The sequence below is a fragment of the Coenobita brevimanus genome, chromosome 87 (assembly GCF_032717465.1).
Source record: "Coenobita brevimanus isolate Jiangsu-jjx chromosome 87, ASM3271746v2, whole genome shotgun sequence".
Taxonomy (NCBI): Eukaryota; Metazoa; Arthropoda; class Malacostraca; order Decapoda; family Coenobitidae; genus Coenobita; species Coenobita brevimanus.
Window position 1 is genome coordinate 10444349 of NC_137040.1, and position 21148 is coordinate 10465496.

The following is a 21148-nucleotide window of genomic DNA, read 5'->3' on the forward strand; positions in this document are numbered from 1 at the left end:
GTGAGAGAGGGTAGTGCTTGGAAACTCCCTGTACTGTTGTTTGCAGATGATACTGTGTTGTTGAGTGAAGATGAAGGGGAGCTGCAAGGCTTGGTGGATGAGTTTGGGAGAGTGCGTAAGAAACGGAATCTAAAGGTGAATGTAGGGAAGAGTAAAGTGATAGTCTTTGAGAGAGGTGAAGTCAGTGAATGTACAGCGAGGCTGGATGGTGAGGAATTGGAAAATGTGAGTATGTTTAAGTACTTGGGTAGTGTGATGAGTAAGGATGGAGGTTTGGAGGGTGAAGTGCTTGAAAGGGTGCAGCAGGGAAGAAGGGTTGCTGGTTCTTTGAAAGCAGTGATAAGAAGCAGGGAAGTGAGCATGGAAGTGAAAAGGTTACTACATGACAGTGTTGTGATACCAACTCTAACGTATGGAAGTGAAGCTTGGATATTGCCCGAAGGACGCAAGTCAAGAGTGAGAGCTGTGGAAATGAGTTATTTAAGAGTAGTCTGTGGAGTCACATGGCAAGACAGGCTGACAAATGAGGATATAGAGGAGCGTTGTGGTGTGGATGTGGATGTGATAGGAAGCGTTATGAGGAATACACTGAGGTGGTTTGGCCATGTGGAGAGGATGGAGGGTGAAACACTGACGAAGACGGTGTATGTGAGTGAGGTGGAGGGGGGAAGAGGGAGGGGGAGGCTGAGGATGAGATGGAGGGATGGGGTGGAGAGGTATATGAGAGAGGGGGGTGTGAGTTGGAAGCAGGGCAGTGAAATGGCGGAGGACAAGGCGACGTGGAGGCAATTTGTTTGTGGCCTCCCCGAATGGGATTGAGGCATCTGGCAATAGATAGATAGACAGATAGATTAATAACAGACCCCTGACTTATCTAGATGACATTAGCGTTTCGCTAGAGGCCTTAACACCGGCTCATATGTTATATGGCAGGAAGCTCCATCTGATGCCTTGTGTGGATATCCAGGAAGAAGTTGATGATCCTACCACAGAAAAATATTTTACAACATCTGCAGGAGGGATACCAATGTCTCAAAAGGGTGTTGGATACTTGGAATAGACATTGGAGTGAGGAATATCTTTTGAGCCTACGAGAAAGATTTCATGGGGCTCAGGCTGCCAGCAACAAATATGTTATAAACATAAGGGATGTGGTCTTAAGTGAAAACTGAACAACCATGATCCCAGTGGCCATTAGCTAAAGTGATCTCCATGCACCCAGATTCAGAGGGGGTGCTGAGACTCGTAAAAATAAAATGTAGAGGACATACCAGTATAAAAAATATTGATATACTGGTACCCCTTGAGTTAGCGGCTACTCCAAATACAGGGGATGGTGAAGATCAAACGGGTCAGGATAAGCGACCTAGAAGGGCTGCAGCACAGGGTTCTCGAGATCTATGGAGGGAACTCCTGGCTAAGGGTCACATTACATGATACAGCATATCATTTTCCGCCCGGCCCCAAAACTGTGGGAAATATTTCCCCCAGGAGCAGTTGCGCTCTCTATTTTTTATAATAGTCGTCCTGGTTAAAAGCAGAGGAAAACTAGAGACCGATGTCACTTGTTCAAGCGGTTTTTATAACCCACAAATTATGTTCTCTTTAATAATTCTTATTATTGATAAATTAAATACTACTGCGTTTAACCCTCGTGAACAACTATATTGTAAATACAGTAATCCCCCTACTATCCAATGTAACAGAGCCAAAGGCATGTCCGGAAAGTGATCCCGTCCGGAAAGTGAGACCCTGGCTCCTGGACTGGTACTTAAGACCCTAACCCAGCCTAGCTTTGAAAGCCACCTAAATAACTCCCTAACGGACACGCACAGCATCTATTTAAACCTATTTAAGACCCTATTCACACCAATAATGGACCTAAAGCATGAAATAAATGAAAAGGAACCAAAGAATGAGGAATTAAAAGTGACTGTACCTCAGTCAGGGTACTTACAGCACGTTTGTAGCCACCTTTTCTAAGGTTTTGGCAGTGGTGAAAATGCTCTTGAAGCACGTGCAGTAATCCAGTGTTGTGCTGCATTTAATTCTTTGCACTGTGAGTTATAATTGTTTAAGACTGCACATTGTTACTGCACAACGCCAGTTTCAACTGCCAATTAGCACTCCACAGTTAATCCTTTGCACTCTGAATTCTAATTTCTTAACACTGCACAACGCTGTAAATTCCTGTGTGGTCTACTGCCGAGGTACTGCAGTTCATTCACTGTTTATTCACAAAAAATGAGCACCTGTGGCTTTCATTGCGATAAGCATCTACTCGTGATCGAAGTTAGGCAGTAACTGTTGGAGTGCTGGTGACGGGAAAACAGATTTGCTAGATCGCAACAGCCACATTACCAAACTCCTCAATTTTCATTACCAAATTTAACTTTTCATTACCAAAGTTGTAAAGCTAGCATTTATTCTTCACTAATTATATATCTATCTCTCTATCTATCTATAGCCTGACGCCCTAATCCCGCAAAGGGTGGCCGCAGACAAAAAGCCTCCAAGTCACTCTGTCACCCACCATTTGACTACCCTCCTCCCAACTTACCCCCCCCTCCCTCATATACCTCTCAACTCCATCCCTCCACCTCATCCTCGGTCTACCCTTCCCTCTCCCTCCCTCCACCTCACCTACATACACCCTCTTAGTCAGTCTTTCATTCTCCATTCTCTCCACATGTCCAAACCACCTCAGTGTATTTCTCCTAATCTTCTCAACCACATCCACATCTACCCCACAACGTTCCTTCACTTCTTCATTCGTCAACCTGTCCCTCCACGTCACTCCACATGCTCCTCTCAAGTAACTCATTTCCACTGCTCTCACTCTTGACTTGTTCCCCTCTTGCAAGTGGTAATACATGTAATCACTCTTCTTATAATTAACAGCATGTTGATTAATTTCATGCTATGTAGGCTAGGAGATTAATCAGAGAAAGCAAACAATCCACCATCTCCATCCTGTGTATCCTCATACATGTGAAAAATCCATTTGGTAATACATTATTCTGATGCATTACCAAACGAATTTTTCATTACCATATTGGCCCACATTAGGTAATGAAAAACACCAAATGGCAACCCTGACAGGGGAGGGGGGGAAGGGGGAGGAAGGGAGGAAGGGGTGAAGGTTCCATGGTGTAACAGGTGTTCAGTGCCGCGCAGCAATTTCAAATTACAGGTGGAAAAATTTTCGGAGTTTGGGGGGATTTTTTTCTTTTTTGGGCCATTTTTGGGTTCCGAAGGTCCAGCCCCACAATGTCCGGTAAGTGGGCGTCCAGAAAGTACGGGGATTACTGTACATGTAATTACAAGGAAATTTCCACTGACCTAAACTGCATCAACGCATTAGATGACGTGGCAAGGATGAAAAGATCTTCACGTAAAGCAGATGTGGATTTAAGATATTCATATAGTTAAAAGGAATATTTGGTTTAACTATAGTTTAATTAAATCTATGATTAATTTGTTAGATTTGCCCTGTATACATCATGATATAATCTAACTGTACTTAGTACTGTAATTTATTAATAGCTGGCACCCCTACAATTCTATGAGGATCTGGGGGCCCGCCATTTTCACTCACTGTGCTCCTAGACCTCATCAAGTTAGCTTGTACATACACAGTCAAGGACACTTGACAGCCCAAGCAACTACAGAAAAGCAGCCTCATTGTCATCGGTTGTCCGACACTTCCTCTTCACTAGCTAAGTAACCTTTACGAACTGGCCAATTCAAGGGGGGATTAGCTAAGAGATAGAAGAAAAATAGTTACTGTAGGTGAGTTAAAGTTAACTTACGGTTCACTTACCTCTATGAGACTTGTTTGAATTTACTTAACGACAACTTTAGGGACGAGTAATGACCTACGAGTTGTTTACTAGAAAATACTAAAAAATTTTCACATTGTTGGTGCCCTGGTGAGGCTACCAACTTGTATACATTAAATATTTTTCACATACATTGTCTATGCAAAGAATTAGTGGAGGGACCATACCACAGAGAATTATCACACACAATGATTGTTTTTACTACCTCAGGAAAATAATCGTCAAAAACTGACCTAAGCTCACTGTTATAAATATCAACCAATTCATCAACAGAAAGATTTGAAGAATCAATGTAGTTTAACCCCATCATTACCACATCCCCCCCCTTCCCCGCTCAGCTACCCCCCCCTGCCAAACTGAATTTCCCCCAGACGTGGCTCTTTCGTGGGGTAGTATTTGTTTTAACATTACATCGTTTCTATTTGCTTTAAATTATTTATTTTTGTATTGGTAAGTAGATATTGACCACGAGGTGTGTTTATGATATGTTAAAATAATGTACATGACAACATTACATGTCTAACCAACTGATTTAGTAAACATACAATATACAGATAAATATAATAGATATAGATATAAATCAATGAATAGGGAGGAGAATGATGATTGTATTATTTACCTTGTAAGTATGAAGAAGATCCATGAAGAATGAGGTAGGAGGCAGGAAGTCAAAAGTTGGTGAAGGTGGGGTGATGCGCTTCAAGGCCAAACTGACACCAGAATCAGTATCAATTTCCCCACTACTATCGCTCACTTCACCGTCATTCTCGGGCATGTACTCCTCATCAGAGTCGCTGACAGTTATGTCAGATTGTGTTTTGTTATCGTCAGACACTTCTAAGTCACTATTCAAGTCAGATTCATTGCTGTAGGACGCCATGGCACAGAAGTAAATCCAAAAGCACTGACACATGTGGCTGCTTGAAAAACACTATGGCGTGCTCTCACACACTTTCCCGCGGTACCACCACTATTGCTAAACTAGCGAGAGTCCCCTTACCAAGAAGCATTATCTAGCTATATTATATCATGAGTTATAGGGCATTATATACTGTATACCAAATTCAAAATACAGTGCTCGTCAGAAGTATCAAGCGCCTATGGCAGGGTGCGCAATACTTTTGGCGAAAAAAGAATCACTCGTTTTTGGCACTAAAAATTGAGCCAGATGTTTGGGCAGCTAACATGACGTCACAAGAGCTTGAGGCCTTACTGCGCGCTGGTTGGCTCCCGCCTCAGTTGCCTACGGGCTGCGTGAGAGAGAGGAACTCCGCTGCGTCTCCCTCTCTTATTGCGCCATTTTTTACCTAGTGTCCCGCAGTATTTTGGCTTTCGCCACTTTGTTATGGTCCCTACCCGTGAACTTTTGAGTGAAATCATATCATAGATCATTGCTTTAAAGGAGGCAGGCCACCCCACGAAGGAAATTAGTGAATTGGTTGGTGTGGCTCGACCAACAATGCATAGGTGGTGCGCCCGTTTTAGAGTGGAAAATAGTGGTGATGTTCCCATAAAGAAACCGCGGTCTGGTAGACCCAGGAAAACTTCCCCAAGGTCTGTTAATGTTTTAAAACATGGAGTGGAGTCTAATCCTCATGTGAGTGCAAGGAAAATTAAGGAGAGCAACCCAGAAGTGTTTGGTGAGGTTTCTGTGCAAATGGTGTCTCAGAGAGTCCATGAACTTGGTTACACAAGTCACCGGCCTGTGAGGAAGCCTCTTCTTACACGTTACCAGCGGCTTCGTAGGCCTGCCTTTTCTAACAAGTACCTTAACTGGGGTGAGGACCAATGGTTGTCACTGTTGTGGTCTGATAAGGCAACGTTTAGTGTTACCTGCAATCGAGGAGCGCGCGTGTACCGGCGCAAAGGTAGTGACCCGCTTGACCCCCGATACGTGGAGAGCACAGTTAAACATCCTGATTCACTTACGATATGGGGTTGTTTCTCTGGTAAAGATTTGGGGAAGCTTGTTGTGCTTCCCAAGAACCGCAGAGTGAATCAGGACATTTATTTGGAGCTTCTTTGTAATCATTTACCTGAATCCTTCGAGCTCACAGGTGCACGAGTGTTTCAACAGGACAGTGCACCTGCTCATAAAGCCAAATCGGTCACCAATTGGCTCCGTGACTGCGAGGTATCATTCATGAAAGACTGGCCAGGCAACAGCCCAGACCTCAACCCGACAGAATTCCTCTGGTACCTCGTAAAGAAGAATCTCCAAGGGAAGGATGTGAGCTCTCTGCCTAAGCTGGAAGCAGCAATTCGTGATTCCTGGGACAAAATACCACTCCAGCACCTCAGGAACCTCGCCCTTTCACTTCCACGACGTCTCAGGTCCGTGAAGAAGCATAAAGGATACCCTACCAAGCATTAAAGGTAAATAAAATGAATTATTTATATGTTTTTTTCAATGTTGAAAGATTTGTTTCGTAGGAGGATGCAGGGCGCTCGATACTTCTGACGAGCACTGTATATAGGGTACAATGACCTACACAACATATATGAGTCATTTTCATATAACTATGCCCCATGGCAGGGGCATGGCAGGGGAGTGCGGCATCAGTGACAAAGTTGCCATATGTCATCACACATGGGATCAGAGAGCACCCAAACCCAGGAAGAGGAAGCCCAACAGGCCCCTATAATGATCGTGAGTACCTTAGTACTCACGATCGTATTCGGTTCCGCTGCCGAAATTTCATTTTGAGTACGGGGGTACACATTTCGGAAAATCGGTAAAGAAGGGGTTAAATGCTGATCAATTTCAAGACACATCAACTGGCGGTCAACATTCCTGTAATTTCTGAACCTGATGACCTTTTTATACGATGGGGATTTCGAGACATCAAAACTAAGAGTGATCAGAGCATGATCAGATATGAGGGGGTCAAGTGAGTCAACCTCCACATCTGATATGTGTCTGCAACCAACAGGGGACAAGATGAAGTCAAGGACATGTCCTGAGACATGAATTGGATTACTCACATGATTGAAAAAATTGTTCTGGGTGATCAACTCGCGGAATTCTGAAGAAAATGGTTTTGACTCTCGACTGTCAACCCAATAACTGAAATCACCACAAACAAGAAGTCCTCCAGATTTAAGAGAAAACATTTTAAAAAACTCCCCAAACTCCTTCATAAAACCTCAATCTGTGCCCAGATGACCTGGTCGATAGATAATTGCAATTCTAATGATATTCCGATGGAAATTTATTAATACTTCCATAAATTCAAATGAAGGTGGGGTCAGGTCTCAGTCAATGAGAGAAACGTTTGCAAGTGCTGCCGAGTAGATGAGTGCTACGCCTCCTCCCGGACAGTCAGCAGCTGGCCTGAGAAGACACTTTTTCGCAAAGTCCTGGCACTATGACAGACAGTCGCCAACTGATGCTACCCACCCATCCAGAACCAAACTCAGTGCTACAAGCGCTTGGGCACAATGTTGCCAATATGTTAAGGTACTCCTTAGCAAAAAATTTCCTAGACTGAAGCAATTTGAGACACTACAGGCTCAAATTTTGCTGTTGGCACCATCACGTCGATGGGATTAAGTGAGATTTTTTTTTACTGTTGGCACCATGCTGACAGCTGGATTGTAAGGGTTAACTGGTTCAAGAGGGACATAGTCAGTTTTCTGAATGGTCAAAATTGGTGTTCTCAATCAATCTATTCCTATAAGAAATCATAACTGGACAGTCTCTACTTGATGCAAAATGGGCAACCGACTGTGAATCTGAATTAGCATCTTGATGTCCTAAGGAAGAAAGTTGATGCACTTGTGAGAATTTCTGCTACTACAATCCTTAGATTTATGGGCTCCAGCACAAGAGACACATTTAGGTTCATTTTTTCTAGAACATCTCTCAGATGTATGACCAAAGCCCTGACAGTGATGAGACTATGTAACCCAGAATCTGTCAAGAGCACGGCATCTTGTAAGATCCACATAAATATAATTGCCCTGTCACAGTCATTTTTGGCAACATTTTCTTTGGCTCTGATATGCAAAAAGTGCCTTCAGAGCCAAAATGGCCACTCAGCACCCCAGCTGCTTCACTTTTGGCTCGGCTGATGGGAACTTCATTACTAGCCCACCAGCCTTGGTCTTAAGGCAGCTATCAACCGGTACCAAGTACACCTCTGATGTCTTCTGATCCCATTTGATTTGTCAGGGCATCAGCACTGCTCTTTGGTTTCACAATCAGTACATGCTGACTATGAATGGCTTTTTCTGACCATGAGCACTGATCTCAATCATGCCCCTAGGCAGATCCTTCCCTTCCCCCATGAGAGACCTGTGAACAGCATCCACTAATGACTTGGCCTGATCTTGCATGACAGCCATGGGTTATGAGACCTTGGTCTCCCGTGCCTCCAGTCTGTTTGAAACGTTTCTAATTGCCTGAAAGATCAGCTCAATAACTTCATCTTCAAACTCCTTCTTGGTTACGCTACTTCCTCCACCAGCCAAGACCTCGTCCGCTGGTGAAACACATTGGCTACACAGCCAGCAAAAGCCCAGCTGGTGGCTCTTCTTCATAAACGGAGAGTCGCTTGCATCCATATTTTCAAAAGCTAAATGAACCCACTCGCTGCAGTAGGCATACTTCAGTGCATTGTGCGCTTTTTGCTACAGACCTACCGCAATGAGAGCACTGGTGTTGTATGCTCATGGTTGTGGAGAACAAAAACAAAAACAAAATGACACCAACAACAACAAAAAGCACAGTATATACAATACTACCCGGGATAAACCCTGGTAGCACCGCCCCTGTTTGTGGTAAAATAAATCATAAAACATGTACCAAATGATGATCAGGTAAGCCTCTGAGCCTCTGAATGTGAAAGTGATGTCAGAAGCTTAACTTTTTCAGTCCGATAATATACACAGTTTTATTCTTGCTTCCAAACGATTTTACCATTTAGAATATTCATACTGAAGAGGGTTAATGGAGCTGCTTCATCATCCAGTTCAGTCTCCCCTGAGCTGAGCAAAGTCGTCAGAATAAAGAATAAAATGATTTATGTCCTCAAAGTGAAGGAAGTAGTCTAGTCATGCTCATGTAGCAGTACATGCTCTAGGCTAGCTTGTAATTGTCTTTTTTGTTTTTTTTCCTCAATGTATAAATCAAGGCACATCATACAAATCATGCAAATATTGGACTTCAAAACCTTGGTAAATTGCCACAATGGTATAGTAAATGAATTGTATGCACATCCGCATTCACCGTGAGATAGCGAAAAGTGAGCTATGTATTATCCCATCATGGGGACAGTCGCCTATGACATATGGAAACAGATGTCAAGTGGTGGTATTTGGCAAATATTAAATTTCAGAAAACTAGGGCTATGAAAAGCTTCAGGAATGCTCTATTCTTTCTCAAGAAGACGATATGAATGTCAATATGAAAGCCAACTGCACTAAACTCATCAGTAACACAACAAAACGACTGTGTGTAAGGGATTGCCAGATAAAAGCCCAATGTATGCATTTGCAAAATTGCCAGTCAAAAGTACTCATTCATGGGTGTGATATTTTTAACCAACGAGTATTTTTGTGACTTTAATGGTCTATAGTACTGCTAACTCCTGTAAGTTTATCCAGACATATGGAGTAGTCACAATAGTTATGTAAATTTTTCAGGTCTAGGACTGAGTTTGGGCTCACCAGCTAGGTAGCAGTTGACACCTGAAAGTTCCTCACTGGGGAGACAAGAGATGAACTATATAGGCATGGACAATACAACATTGGGAAAGCAAACTTTTCAAGTTTGAGAAAAATTTTTCGAAGAAGTGGATTGGGGAGAATTCTGGGAAGCAAGAGAGATACAGAAGAAGTGGGATATCTTTCTAGACTTCTATAATACGGGTGTGCAAAAGTTTGTGCCAAAAGTTAGTGGGAAAGAGAACGGGAGAAATGACTCGTTCTCTCGATAGCGTGGTCATAAGTACTTGTAGGGAGACAGGGAAGTCGATTAAGGATTGTCAAGCACAGCCAGAATAAAGTCGTGAGATGTAGTGTCAACGAGGTGAGTTACAGCACTCTTGGGTTACTGAGTTTTTATTGTACGGTTACATCAATAGTGAGTTATAGCGTAATGGAGCATGACGGCCTAATGACCCTGGTGTTCGGCCTTGACTCTCTAGCCCCTCTCTCCCCTTTCTCTCTCTAACCCCTTCTGATCTGAAGAGAATCTCTCCAACATTATATATACAGCTTGGAGAGGATGTGCATGTGTGATGTAGTGTCTGGTAGATTTACGTGGACTAACCGACTAGGGCTGGTTACTCCACGTGTCTGAATACGTCATGAAATTCTTGGTCGTCTGGACTACAAAGAGATTGTTTGAGATACATCATATGTTAAGAGTTCTTGATGGTCTGGGACAACAAGATTGTGGATATATACTATGTGGACTGACATTCCTAGTGAGAAACTGTATTTACCAGCAGACACTACATCCCATACATTGTGTTATGAGATATATACTAGTGCCTATATAATGTCTACAGTTCAACAAAAGGTGTATGATAGCATAAAAAGACAGGAATAACGCATGGAACAAACAGAGAAGTAATGATAGAACAAAGGAAGAATATAAAAGGACTAGAACTGAATATACAAGAATAAGTAGAGAGGAAGAAAGAAACTTCGAAAAAGGTATGGTTGACAAATGTAAAGAAGAACCTATATTGTTTTACAGGTTTGTTAATGGCATTTTGAAGCAAAAGGAAGGAATCAATAGGCTGAAAATAGGAGGAGATGTCTATAAAGATGCAGTTATGCAAGTTGAAATAATGAACAAATGCTTCCAATCAGTCTTCACTAGAGAAAGTGATTTTCTGGAGCAGGAGGGAGTGACCAGAAATGTAGTATTAAAAGATGTAAAGGTTGAAGTGCAAGAAGTATACAAATTACTGGAAATTCAAGATGTGAGGAAGGCCCCAGGACCACATGGGATCTCTAATTGGATATTAAAGAACCGCAGACAACAAATGGCAGATAAGATTCGCAGTTTAATTGCGTGTTCTCTGGAAGAAGGAAAAGTGCCTCAGGAATGGAAGAGGGCCAATGTGGTACCAATTTATACGGAGGGAAACAAGGAAGTACCCCTGAATTACAGACCAGTGTCCCTAACCAGCTTCTGTTGTCTTCAAACTGGACTCTGAGGGGTTCCTGAGGGAGGCTGATGAGGAGAAAGTAGCATACAGGTGGCAGCATGAGGCAGCAACACACTTGCCTCACGCTGAGAGACCGAAGTCTGCCTAAAGCCTCGGAACCTGTCCTCCTTCCCCCGTCATTCAGAGTCAGGGAAGAATCTTACAATATTGTTCATTCCCATTAAATATGCTTTACTGATCTCTTTTCCACGTTGTTAGTGTTCACTGATGACCAGTTTCATGTAGGTTTGGGGTAAGGGGGACAACTTTTCCGAGATGACAGACCCCATAAGTAATTTTTCCAATATGATTAGTTATTTCTAACTCATGTGCTCAGTCTCAAAAAGCTGCAGTTTAGAAGACTCCACTGTATTTACATAAAAATCTTACCATACAAAAATTAAGTAAAGATAAAAACATAATGCGATTTGCATCATTAAAGGCGTGTATTACATCAGTTGTTCGCTAGGGTAAAGGATGCAGGCTGTTTACAGTGGCCCGATGCAGTCCTGCCAAAACAACATGTGAATCACAGCATCATATACTGCACATTACTATACATAATTTATGGGCCATTTAACACTGAATATGAGTGCAATAAAGACTGAAAAAGCAGTTGTGCAAGTACCAGCTATGAGCATTCGTTCTTTTACGACAAACTGTATTAATGTGCTATTGAACACGAGCATAACCCAACTTTCACTGAAAATAGTTATGTTTGGTGACAGGAGCTGAAATAACAGAAGATAATGCATGATAACTAAAATGTACAAGAGGCATCGTTATGACCAAGCACACATCCATGATCGAACATTGATGAAACCGGCAGCTAGAAGGTGCCTCTACTCTGCTGCTAACTAACTCATTCTGGCTTTTACATACTTTACATATTTGAGTGTTTTGGGTGGGAATTAGAATGCATCTCTGCTATCTCTTAAAAAACTTACTGAGACAAATCCTTAAAATCTGACCAATTCAAGATCACATGACTGTCATAAATACACATACTTATTGGATATTGGGGTCTGCCTGTACAGATTTAAAAACAGATGACTTACATGAAGACTCTGGTTAGAAGATATTGATGAGCTTGTGAAAAATATGGTGACGAAACATCCCTGACACTCAGGTAGCCTGCCTGTAGCCAACTCCACACCAGGCTCCCATAGTGACCTGCTGCTGCACTCACACCCGGCAAAGAGGTTTCAAACTGAGGGGTTGGTAAAGTCCCATTATGAATGATATGAAGAATGTGGAACATTCTATAAATATCTTTATACTGTACCAATGTTTACAATCAGCATCATAGAAACATTAATTTTCATTATAAAACTTAGTATGGGTCTCAAGAATGAAAATGATATAATGCTCATAAGTGAAAAAAATAGTGAAACAAATACAGGAATAAGTTTGGTACACACCAAAGTTGTGGGAAAATTTTGTGATGCAGTGCTATGCTAGACAGTATTACAGAGTGAGGGCTTATGGATTATAACATAGTACAAAGCAATCCTTGTGGTACTGTCTGCAGTGCAACTCTGTATTGTTTAAGTTCCTCACACCTATGAGAGGTACCAAACTTACTTCTCCATTTCTTTCACACTTCTATTCCCTTTCTTTGCTTTTAGGTCAATGAGTGACCCATTGATATCCAAACATATGAGTAAATGCATTGTTTGTATCCACACTTACTGCTCCAACTGAGGTTCCCTACAAGCACCCCTCTACACAATGATATAGTGTTTCTGATTTTGCTGAAGCATATGTACAGGTAGACATACATATGAATGAGTTGTACAATATCAGTGTATTGTACTGTAGAAGTTATAGTATGATGCATGATGACCCATTGGTAGTTCAATATAAATACAGACAGGGTCATCAGAAACATGAAAAAAAAAAATTATAAATAGACAGGGTCATCAGGAACATAGAAAAAAAAAAAAAAAAAAAAAAAAAGTTTTGTGGAAAAGATGAAGCTGGTGATGAACAGTAAGAGGTGGATTATCTCCAATCTGATTATGCAGATGATGCCCTCCCCATGTTAAAACTTAACCCCTCTGTGGCCGTCGGCGTCGAATGACGTTTAGCCGACAAGTGGCTGCAAGCGTCGTTTGAGTGCGGCCTATAAAAAACAGCGAAAATTTTTGGGAAGTGAATGAACATTCTGAACGTCTTCAGACTGACCTACACTACACTCCCATACATCCCATCAAGCAGTTCAGAGCCTGTTGCTGTGATGAGTGGATTTTCGATTTTTTGCTCGTGCCCATGCTTACTCAAGCACAACTAAACCCATTAACTCGACAAAGACAGAAAATATCATCTCTGCCCTCTTGCAAAACATACACAACCACCCTGTTTAAGATTATGAATAAATACAGGCACAAACAAAAAAGATATGATAATAAAAGAAAAATACATTCATCATCATCATCATCATCATCATCATCCAATCCTTTGCCCCACGAGAAGCGTAGGAGCCCAGGGCTAGGCAAGTTGGTACTGACATTTAGGATGAGAGTGACCAGCCTCACTCATCCCTGAGTGGCATTACTTGAGCAATAAACCCCAACCATCTCTTGGATATAAACCTTCACCAGCTCAATCTGACTGGAGAGCCATACTGGCCCACTAAACCACCAGGCGCCAAAATTTGGTTATATGGTTACCACCCAGTGTAGTAAATGGTTTCCTGGTGTACAGGAAACCATTTGGCTTGTCACTCAGTGTAGCATCACCCACAGGCAGAAGGAACAGGAAAGAATGAAGGAAAGACAGAAGAGGGAGTGTAAAGTCACCCGTATGCAGAAGGATGAGGAAAGAATGAAGGAATGACAGACAGAAGGGGATGGAAGGAAAGAAAGATGGAGGAAAGGAAAGGGCAGACACCCAAGAGCAACACTAAATCGAGTGAGTGGATGGCGAGTGCCCTCACCTACCACTTAAAAATACATTTTTGTCTTGGTATATTTACTATTTGCTCAGGTTTGTTGTACTGGTTTGGATCATTCGATGCAGTGTGACTTGTAGAAAACTGTGAAATCTTTTGGGAAGTGAACCAACATCTGGGACATGAGACTGACCTTCACTTCACACTCTCAAGCCTCATTTGTCAGTTCACCACCTGCTGCCGTGACGAGTGGATGTACAATATTTTCGCTCATGGCCATGCCTAAACACACATAGTTACACCCATTATATCGACCTGGACAAAAAATATCATCTTTCTCCTCCCTTGCAAAAGACACACAACCACCTTGTTTATGATTATAAATAAACACAGGCATAAACCAAAAAGACAGGAAAATACAGTAATCCCCATAATATCCGGACAACCCAATTTACGGGCATTTTGGGCCCGGAACTTCGCAACCCCAAAATTGCCCCCAAAACAAAAAAATTTTTTTTTTAATCCGACCCTTTTTTCCCCCGTAATTTGGGCCAGGTGCGCAGAACGGACCAACTGTGTTTTGGCACATAATTCCACTGACGTCCGCTAGAGCGCCCCTGCATCCTCCCTATTTCCTGCCTGTCCTTCATCGTGAGTGCAGGCTCGTCACCATGGCCACCCACGTGCTCGCTTTTGTGGTGGTGCCCTACCTCCTTTAGGCTCTGCTGTTCCTCTCCTGCCTTTTCTTCACGTGTGTGATGATGACCCCACCACCCGAGAAGTGGAAACGAGAGGTTCTAATTCTGGAGAAGAAGAGGGAGATATTTGACAAGGTGGATGCGGGATGGTCAACGTCATACATCCTCCGTGAATTCAGCCTGGCCCGCAGTGTTAAGAAATTAGAGTTCAGTGTGCAATATCCACATGGGCCCAATTTCCAGACATGCCTTTGGCTGAATTACGTCGGATATTAAAGGGATTATTGTAAATGAAAAATTAATTTTTGTTTGGTATCTTTACCTATTTGCTTAGGTTTGTTGCACTCTTTTGAATCATTTTACAAATTCTTTGTCTTTTATATGCATAACTGGAAAGTATTCTGTGTTCAGAGGATGCTTTCATGGGTGGAATGGCCTCCCTTCCCTTCCTGCTAATCAGCTCGCATGAGGTGCGAACGGCAGGTGGTCGTCTCGCATTTCAACCCTCGCTGTCCAGCCTGTACACTCGAGGGATGACAATTATCTCACTTCGGTCTGAAAACAGACACTCTAGCCTTCCTTTTCCAACAAACTCCACCACCCAGCCTACAAAAATAAGTTGATACTACCATAAACACAATAAACACCGAAAAATGCAAAATAAATTCATTATATAATTTTTAACATTCAAACCTTGCATATTATGTACTGAAAAAATTCAAAATACACATATATAGTTATTTCACCTTTTCAGCATCACTGACAATATTTTTTGGTTAAAAAAAAAAAAAAAAAAAAAAAAAAAAAAAAACATTTCAGCATCACTGACAATATTTTTTGGTAAAAAAAAAAAAAAAAAAAAAAAAAAAGGGTGCAATGTTGCGTCACTGCAATACCTACGTGTGACTAATATCAGCTGCCTAAATTTACGCAACTTCCGCGTTCGATTGCATGCCACAGGTAGGAAGCTGAAATTTGCACTGCCAGGTGCATCAGATCTTCCTCTTCAATATGGCAAGGAAAAAAAAAAATCAATTTTCGAAACTTCAGACAATGGCCCCAGCATCAGACAGGGGTGCACGTAAAATTCCAGACCCATGGCCACAGAAGGGTTAAAGAGATCTTTGTAGACTGGATCTGAATTCTGTATGTGGTTGCCCTCTAGACTGTTGTGTGCAACTAAGTCTGAAAGTAAATATAGACAGGGAAATTCAAAGAGTACTGTAATATGCTGGTGAATGGAGCCACCTGCATTGGTAGAAGAAACTTTTAAGTATTTTAGTGAAGTGACAGAAAAGAGAAGTTGTTGCTGTTGTTACTGATCAAGCCCAGTCCATTTGACTGTGCTGACCTGTCAACAACAGGTTGGCAACTGCCACTATGGGACTGTCCCACAGGTTCCTTACACCGTTGATGTTATGTAAGAAACAGGGAAATGACTGCTGAAGAGTCACTTCCCTTAATGTGAAAAAAATGGCCTAGGGGGAAGCTGCCCCCATGCAGGAGATGGCATTCTGCCAGGATGGACTGGGGTTCTCCTCACAGGAAGCAGAGCAGAATGAGGTTTTGTTCCCAGATAGGAAGTACATCTACTCTCCATCCATGGCAACAGCAGCACCCAAGGAGGACTCTTCTCCTTCACCAGAAAGAGAGAAGTAAAAATGTAAAGTAAGTCGGGTGCCGAGAGGCTCAAGGAAGAAAAGTGGCTCATGCTATGTACTGTATATATTTAAACAAAGAACTAATTACACGGACTGCAAGAAAACATGTTCATGCTCATTCTGTTTTAATTGTCATAACTGTTGCTGTGATCCTAGGCTCATCTAGATGTTAACCTGGTAGACCGTACATGGAAGGTCCCTTTCACCTGCAAGCCATCATCCTTTGTTCATGTGAGAGGAATGAAGCCGAGGGATATTTGTATAACCCAATGAACGAAGCTGAGGGATATCTGTATAACCCAATGTCCAGATACAGCATATCAGGGCATCCCCCTCCAGCATCAGCACCAATATTAATGAATGGATATGAGACTCTGGTGTGACATGAGTGAATGCTGAAAAAGCTGGACAACTGAGGAATATATTTAGGCTGTATAGGTTTGACAGGATAAGAAAGTTAATTTACGAAAGATGTGCGGTAACGAGGTCTACGAGGTCTGTCCAAAAAGAAATAAAACTTTTTAAACAGCACACCAACAAGCTGATGTAGCATGTTTGTGACAGGAGTGCTGTGTAGCTGCAACTGAGAGCTTTAGTCTAACATTACATGTGTCACATCACATCACTTAGTCACTGAGGTACAAGCGTTTGAATGAACATGTGTTTAATGTACTTGGCGATTTGTTGCACGCTGCACAATGATGGATCTTGAAGTGCTATGTGTTTGCATGAAATTCTATTTAAATTGGGAAAAACTTTTATGGTGACTTTTCAGATGTTGCAACAGGCTTATGGGAGAACTGTTTGAGCCATACACAATGTCACAAATGGTTCCAGCAGTCCAAATTGGGAAGGACATCCAGCAAAGAAGGCTCCAACCTGGACAGCCTTCCACATCAACAGACGATGATCACATTGAGAAAATCCATGCTGTGATCCATGAAAACTGTTGCCTGACTGTCCATGAAGTTTCTGAAGAGGTAGGTATCTGTAAAAGTTCATCCCACATGATTTTAACTGAAAAACTGAAGATACATTGTGCTGCCACAAAATCTGTACCACATCTGCTGACAGATATGCAAAAGGAGGAACCATTAGTCAGTCAGGAGCTGACTGATTGTTCGAATGCTGATGAAAACTTTTTGAAAAATGTCTGAACAGATGATGAGACATGGGTGTATGGGTACAATGTTGCAACAAAAAGGCATTTATCGCAATGGGTTGGAACATCATCATCACACACACACACACACACACACACAAAAGCTCAAAGATGGTGATGCTGGTCATCTTTTTTTACTGGGGGACGTTGTTCAATCTGAGTTTGTTCCACGTGGTCAGACAGACAATAAAGAGTTTTACTTGGACATTCTGAAGCATCTGAAAGAGACACTGCAAACGATGAGGCTGAGGTATGGACAAACAAAACCTGGATGCTGCTCTATGACAAGGCAGCTGCTCACACATCACTCCTTATCTGACTTTTTGGTGAAGCACGAGACGACTATCATCCCACGGCTGCCCTACTCTCCAGATATGGCCCCTGTGAACTTTCTTTTGTTTCCAAAGTGAAATCCACCTTGAATGGTCACCAATTTTAAAAAAATTGAAGAGATGGAAGAAAATTTGCCATGTGCACTAAACATACGCTCACTCAAGCACATGTACCTCAGTGACTGACACTGCATGATATGGCTAGGGTTAAACTAAAGCTCAAAGTCACCAGTACACAGTGTTCCTGCCACAATCATGCTACACCAGCTAGTTGGTCTATCTATCTACTTACAGCAAAATACCTTAATCCTGTAAGGGGTGCCCATAAACAAATCGCCTCCATGTCGCCCTGTCTCCTGCCATTACGTTGCCCTACTCTCAACTCACGCCCCCCACTCTCATATACCTTTCCACTGCATCCCACCAGCTCATCCTTGGCTTCCCCTTCCCTCTCCCCTACTCCATCAATCACCCTCCCTCTTCCCTCCTTCACCTCATTCACATACACTCTCCTGATTTGTCTCTAACTCTCCATCTCATCCATATGGCCAAACCACCTCAATGTATTTCTCCTAACGCTTTCTATCACATCCACATCCAATTTACAATACTCCTTCATGTCCTCATTTGTCAGTCTGTCTCTTCATGTAACTCCACATGCTCCTCTCAAATGATTCAATTCTGCTGCTCTCACTCTGGACTTGCACCCTTCCAACAAGGTCCAAGCTTCACTTCCATATGTTAGAGTTGGTATCACACTACTATGATGCAGCAACTTTTTAACTTCCATGTTTACTTCTCTATTCCTTATCATGGCTTTCAATGAATCAGCAACCTTTCTTCCCTGCTGTACTCTATCAAGCACTTCATCCTCTAAACTTCCATCCTTACTCATCATGTTACTCAAGTATTTAAATGCACTCACATTTTCCATTTCCTCACCACCAAGCCTGTGCATTCAGTGACTTCATTTCTCTCAAAGACAACAACTTTACTCATCCCTACCTTCACCTTTAGATTCTGTTTCTTACAAACTCTCCCAAACTTATTCACCAAGTATTGCAGTTCCCCTTCATCTTTACTTAACAATACAGCATCATCTGCAAACAACAGGACAGGAAGTTTCCAAATGCTGCCCTCTCCTATTAGGGCCACTCCAGCATCCACTGCCCTACCTTGTACAGTGGAGTCTCTTTTATCCGAAAATCATGGGACTTTCAAAGTTTCGTTAAATCGATTTTTCCGGATATAAGATACTGTAATAATATGTAGGATACAAGGGAACAGTATTGTACTCATCCATCACCCATTTCTGGTGACTTCTAGACCACCACCACCACCAGCATCCCAATAGCCACTCAACCATCACCAAAACACTTAATACACTGTAGTAACTACATATGCAACTGCACTTTTGTACGTGTAAACAAAACTGTCAACTTAAAATAAATCTTCACTCAAATAAATAAACATTCACCGAAACAATTACGTAATTCACTGTAAGCAATTCAAACAAATAGTATTAAACCTAATTATTTTTTCATATTTTCTGTTTCCTTATTTAATCATTTACACATTATCCACATCATCTCCCACATCATCCAAATCTTCCGAGGTGTTGGATGGGGGCTGGCACAACCAACACTTGCTCTAGTGACTAGTGGAGCAACGGTAAAATAACGCTAGTGGCGCGAAACAAGCCCGCCATGCTTGAATTTTCGAATGGATTTTAGATTTTTGCGGTTAATCAACATGAGAACGTTTTAGTAAAACTTAAGGTTGATGGCATATTATGGTTAAAAGAATTTCGGATAAAAGGGACTCCACTGTATTATATAACTCCGTCCATATACAGATTGAACAACCATGGAGATGTAACACATCCCTGTTTCAATCCAACATTCAGACAGAAAAATTCACTCAGTTCACCATTCATGCGCAAAGCATTCACCAACTTCCCACTTACTCCACATACTCTTAATATTTTCCATATTCCTTGTCTATCCATTGTCATATGCTTTCTCCAAATCCACGAAGGCCACATACAACTTCTTTCCCTTCTCTAGAAACTTTTCCACTACACACCTTAGTATGAATATCTCATCTAAACAACCTCTTCCTTTGCTAAAACCTCCCTGTTCTTCTCCAACTAATTCCTCAGTTATTTCCCTGACTCTGTCAATAAGTATCCTTCCATATACTTTTCCTACTACACTATGACAAATGCCCCTATGATTACCATACAATTCTTTTACCCCTTTTCCTTTGTACAGGGGAATAATAATTATACTTGACTTCCAATCCTCCGGGACTCTACCTTCCTCCCAGGCCAATCTAAATATTCTATATCCATTCTATTGCTATCTCCCCCAAGATTCAGCATTGCACCACACACTCCATCAATTCCTGAGGCCTTCCCCATTTTGACTTTATTCATTGCTTCCGTTCCTCCCATCCTACTAAGCTCTTCCTCACTTCTCATCTCCCTTCTTCTCCCAGCCATATTCCAGCCACTTGTGTTACTTTCATTCTCTATGTTTAACAATTCCTTAAAACATTCTCTCCATCTGCTCACCGTTTCTCTCTTCGCAGCTCACAATCTGCCATTTTTATCTTTAACTCCCCTACTACCTTCTTTATCAGCCTATCTAATTCTCTTAACCTCCTTCCAGAACATTTTCTTACATTCCATTCACTTTCAACTTTAACTCCATCCAAATTTCCACCCACTCTCTTCTTACTCTCTAACTACTGCAGTCTTTCACCTCTCTCTTCACTGCTACATATAACTCTCTATTCTATCTCTCTAACTCCCTGCATGTCACTGCTTCCCATCCACTCACTATATGCTTTCTTCTCTTGCATTACAGATTGTCTCATCTTCATTCCACTATGTTGTTCCTTACACTCCCTTTTGTCATCTCTTCATCCCACACACCACCTCTCATGCTGCACAGATTTCCTCTGAGAATACCTTGCACATACCTTCTACCTTCCCTATCTGCTCCAAATCATATTTACCCAATCACTTCATTATTCCTTATATTCTGCATTTTTTCATCCTCTCTTAATCTTTCTACTCTCTTTGTATTGGCTACTTCCTCCTGCCCTTCTCTCCTTATATTTATCGATTTCATTTGTTTCTTGACATTCACCAAGACCAAGTGGTGGTCAGAGAGTCCACTTCCCCAACCTCCAGATGCTCTCGCATTCAGCACATCTTCTCATTCTCTCATCCACACAAATATAATCAATCATTGCTTTCCATTCTTTCAGTTCACTACTTCACCCTTCCCATCACTTGCCATATATACCTGTGGATCACTTTGTGCCTAAAAAGGGTACTGGCTATCACCAATGTTACCCCCTCCTCACACGTGTCCACGAGAACACTACC

At 41.9% G+C, this 21148-nt stretch overlaps 1 protein-coding gene across 1 annotated transcript in view; it reads right to left on the reverse strand.

The window, feature by feature from the left end:
- Tmem214 (Transmembrane protein 214) overlaps positions 1-21148 on the reverse strand; it is a 358745-nt gene that overhangs the window by 35786 nt on the left and 301811 nt on the right. Inside the window, exon 13 of the mRNA XM_080281050.1 lies at positions 12064-12215. Within this exon, the coding sequence (XP_080137176.1) occupies positions 12064-12215 (152 nt within the window). The remainder of the gene's footprint in view (positions 1-12063; positions 12216-21148) is intronic.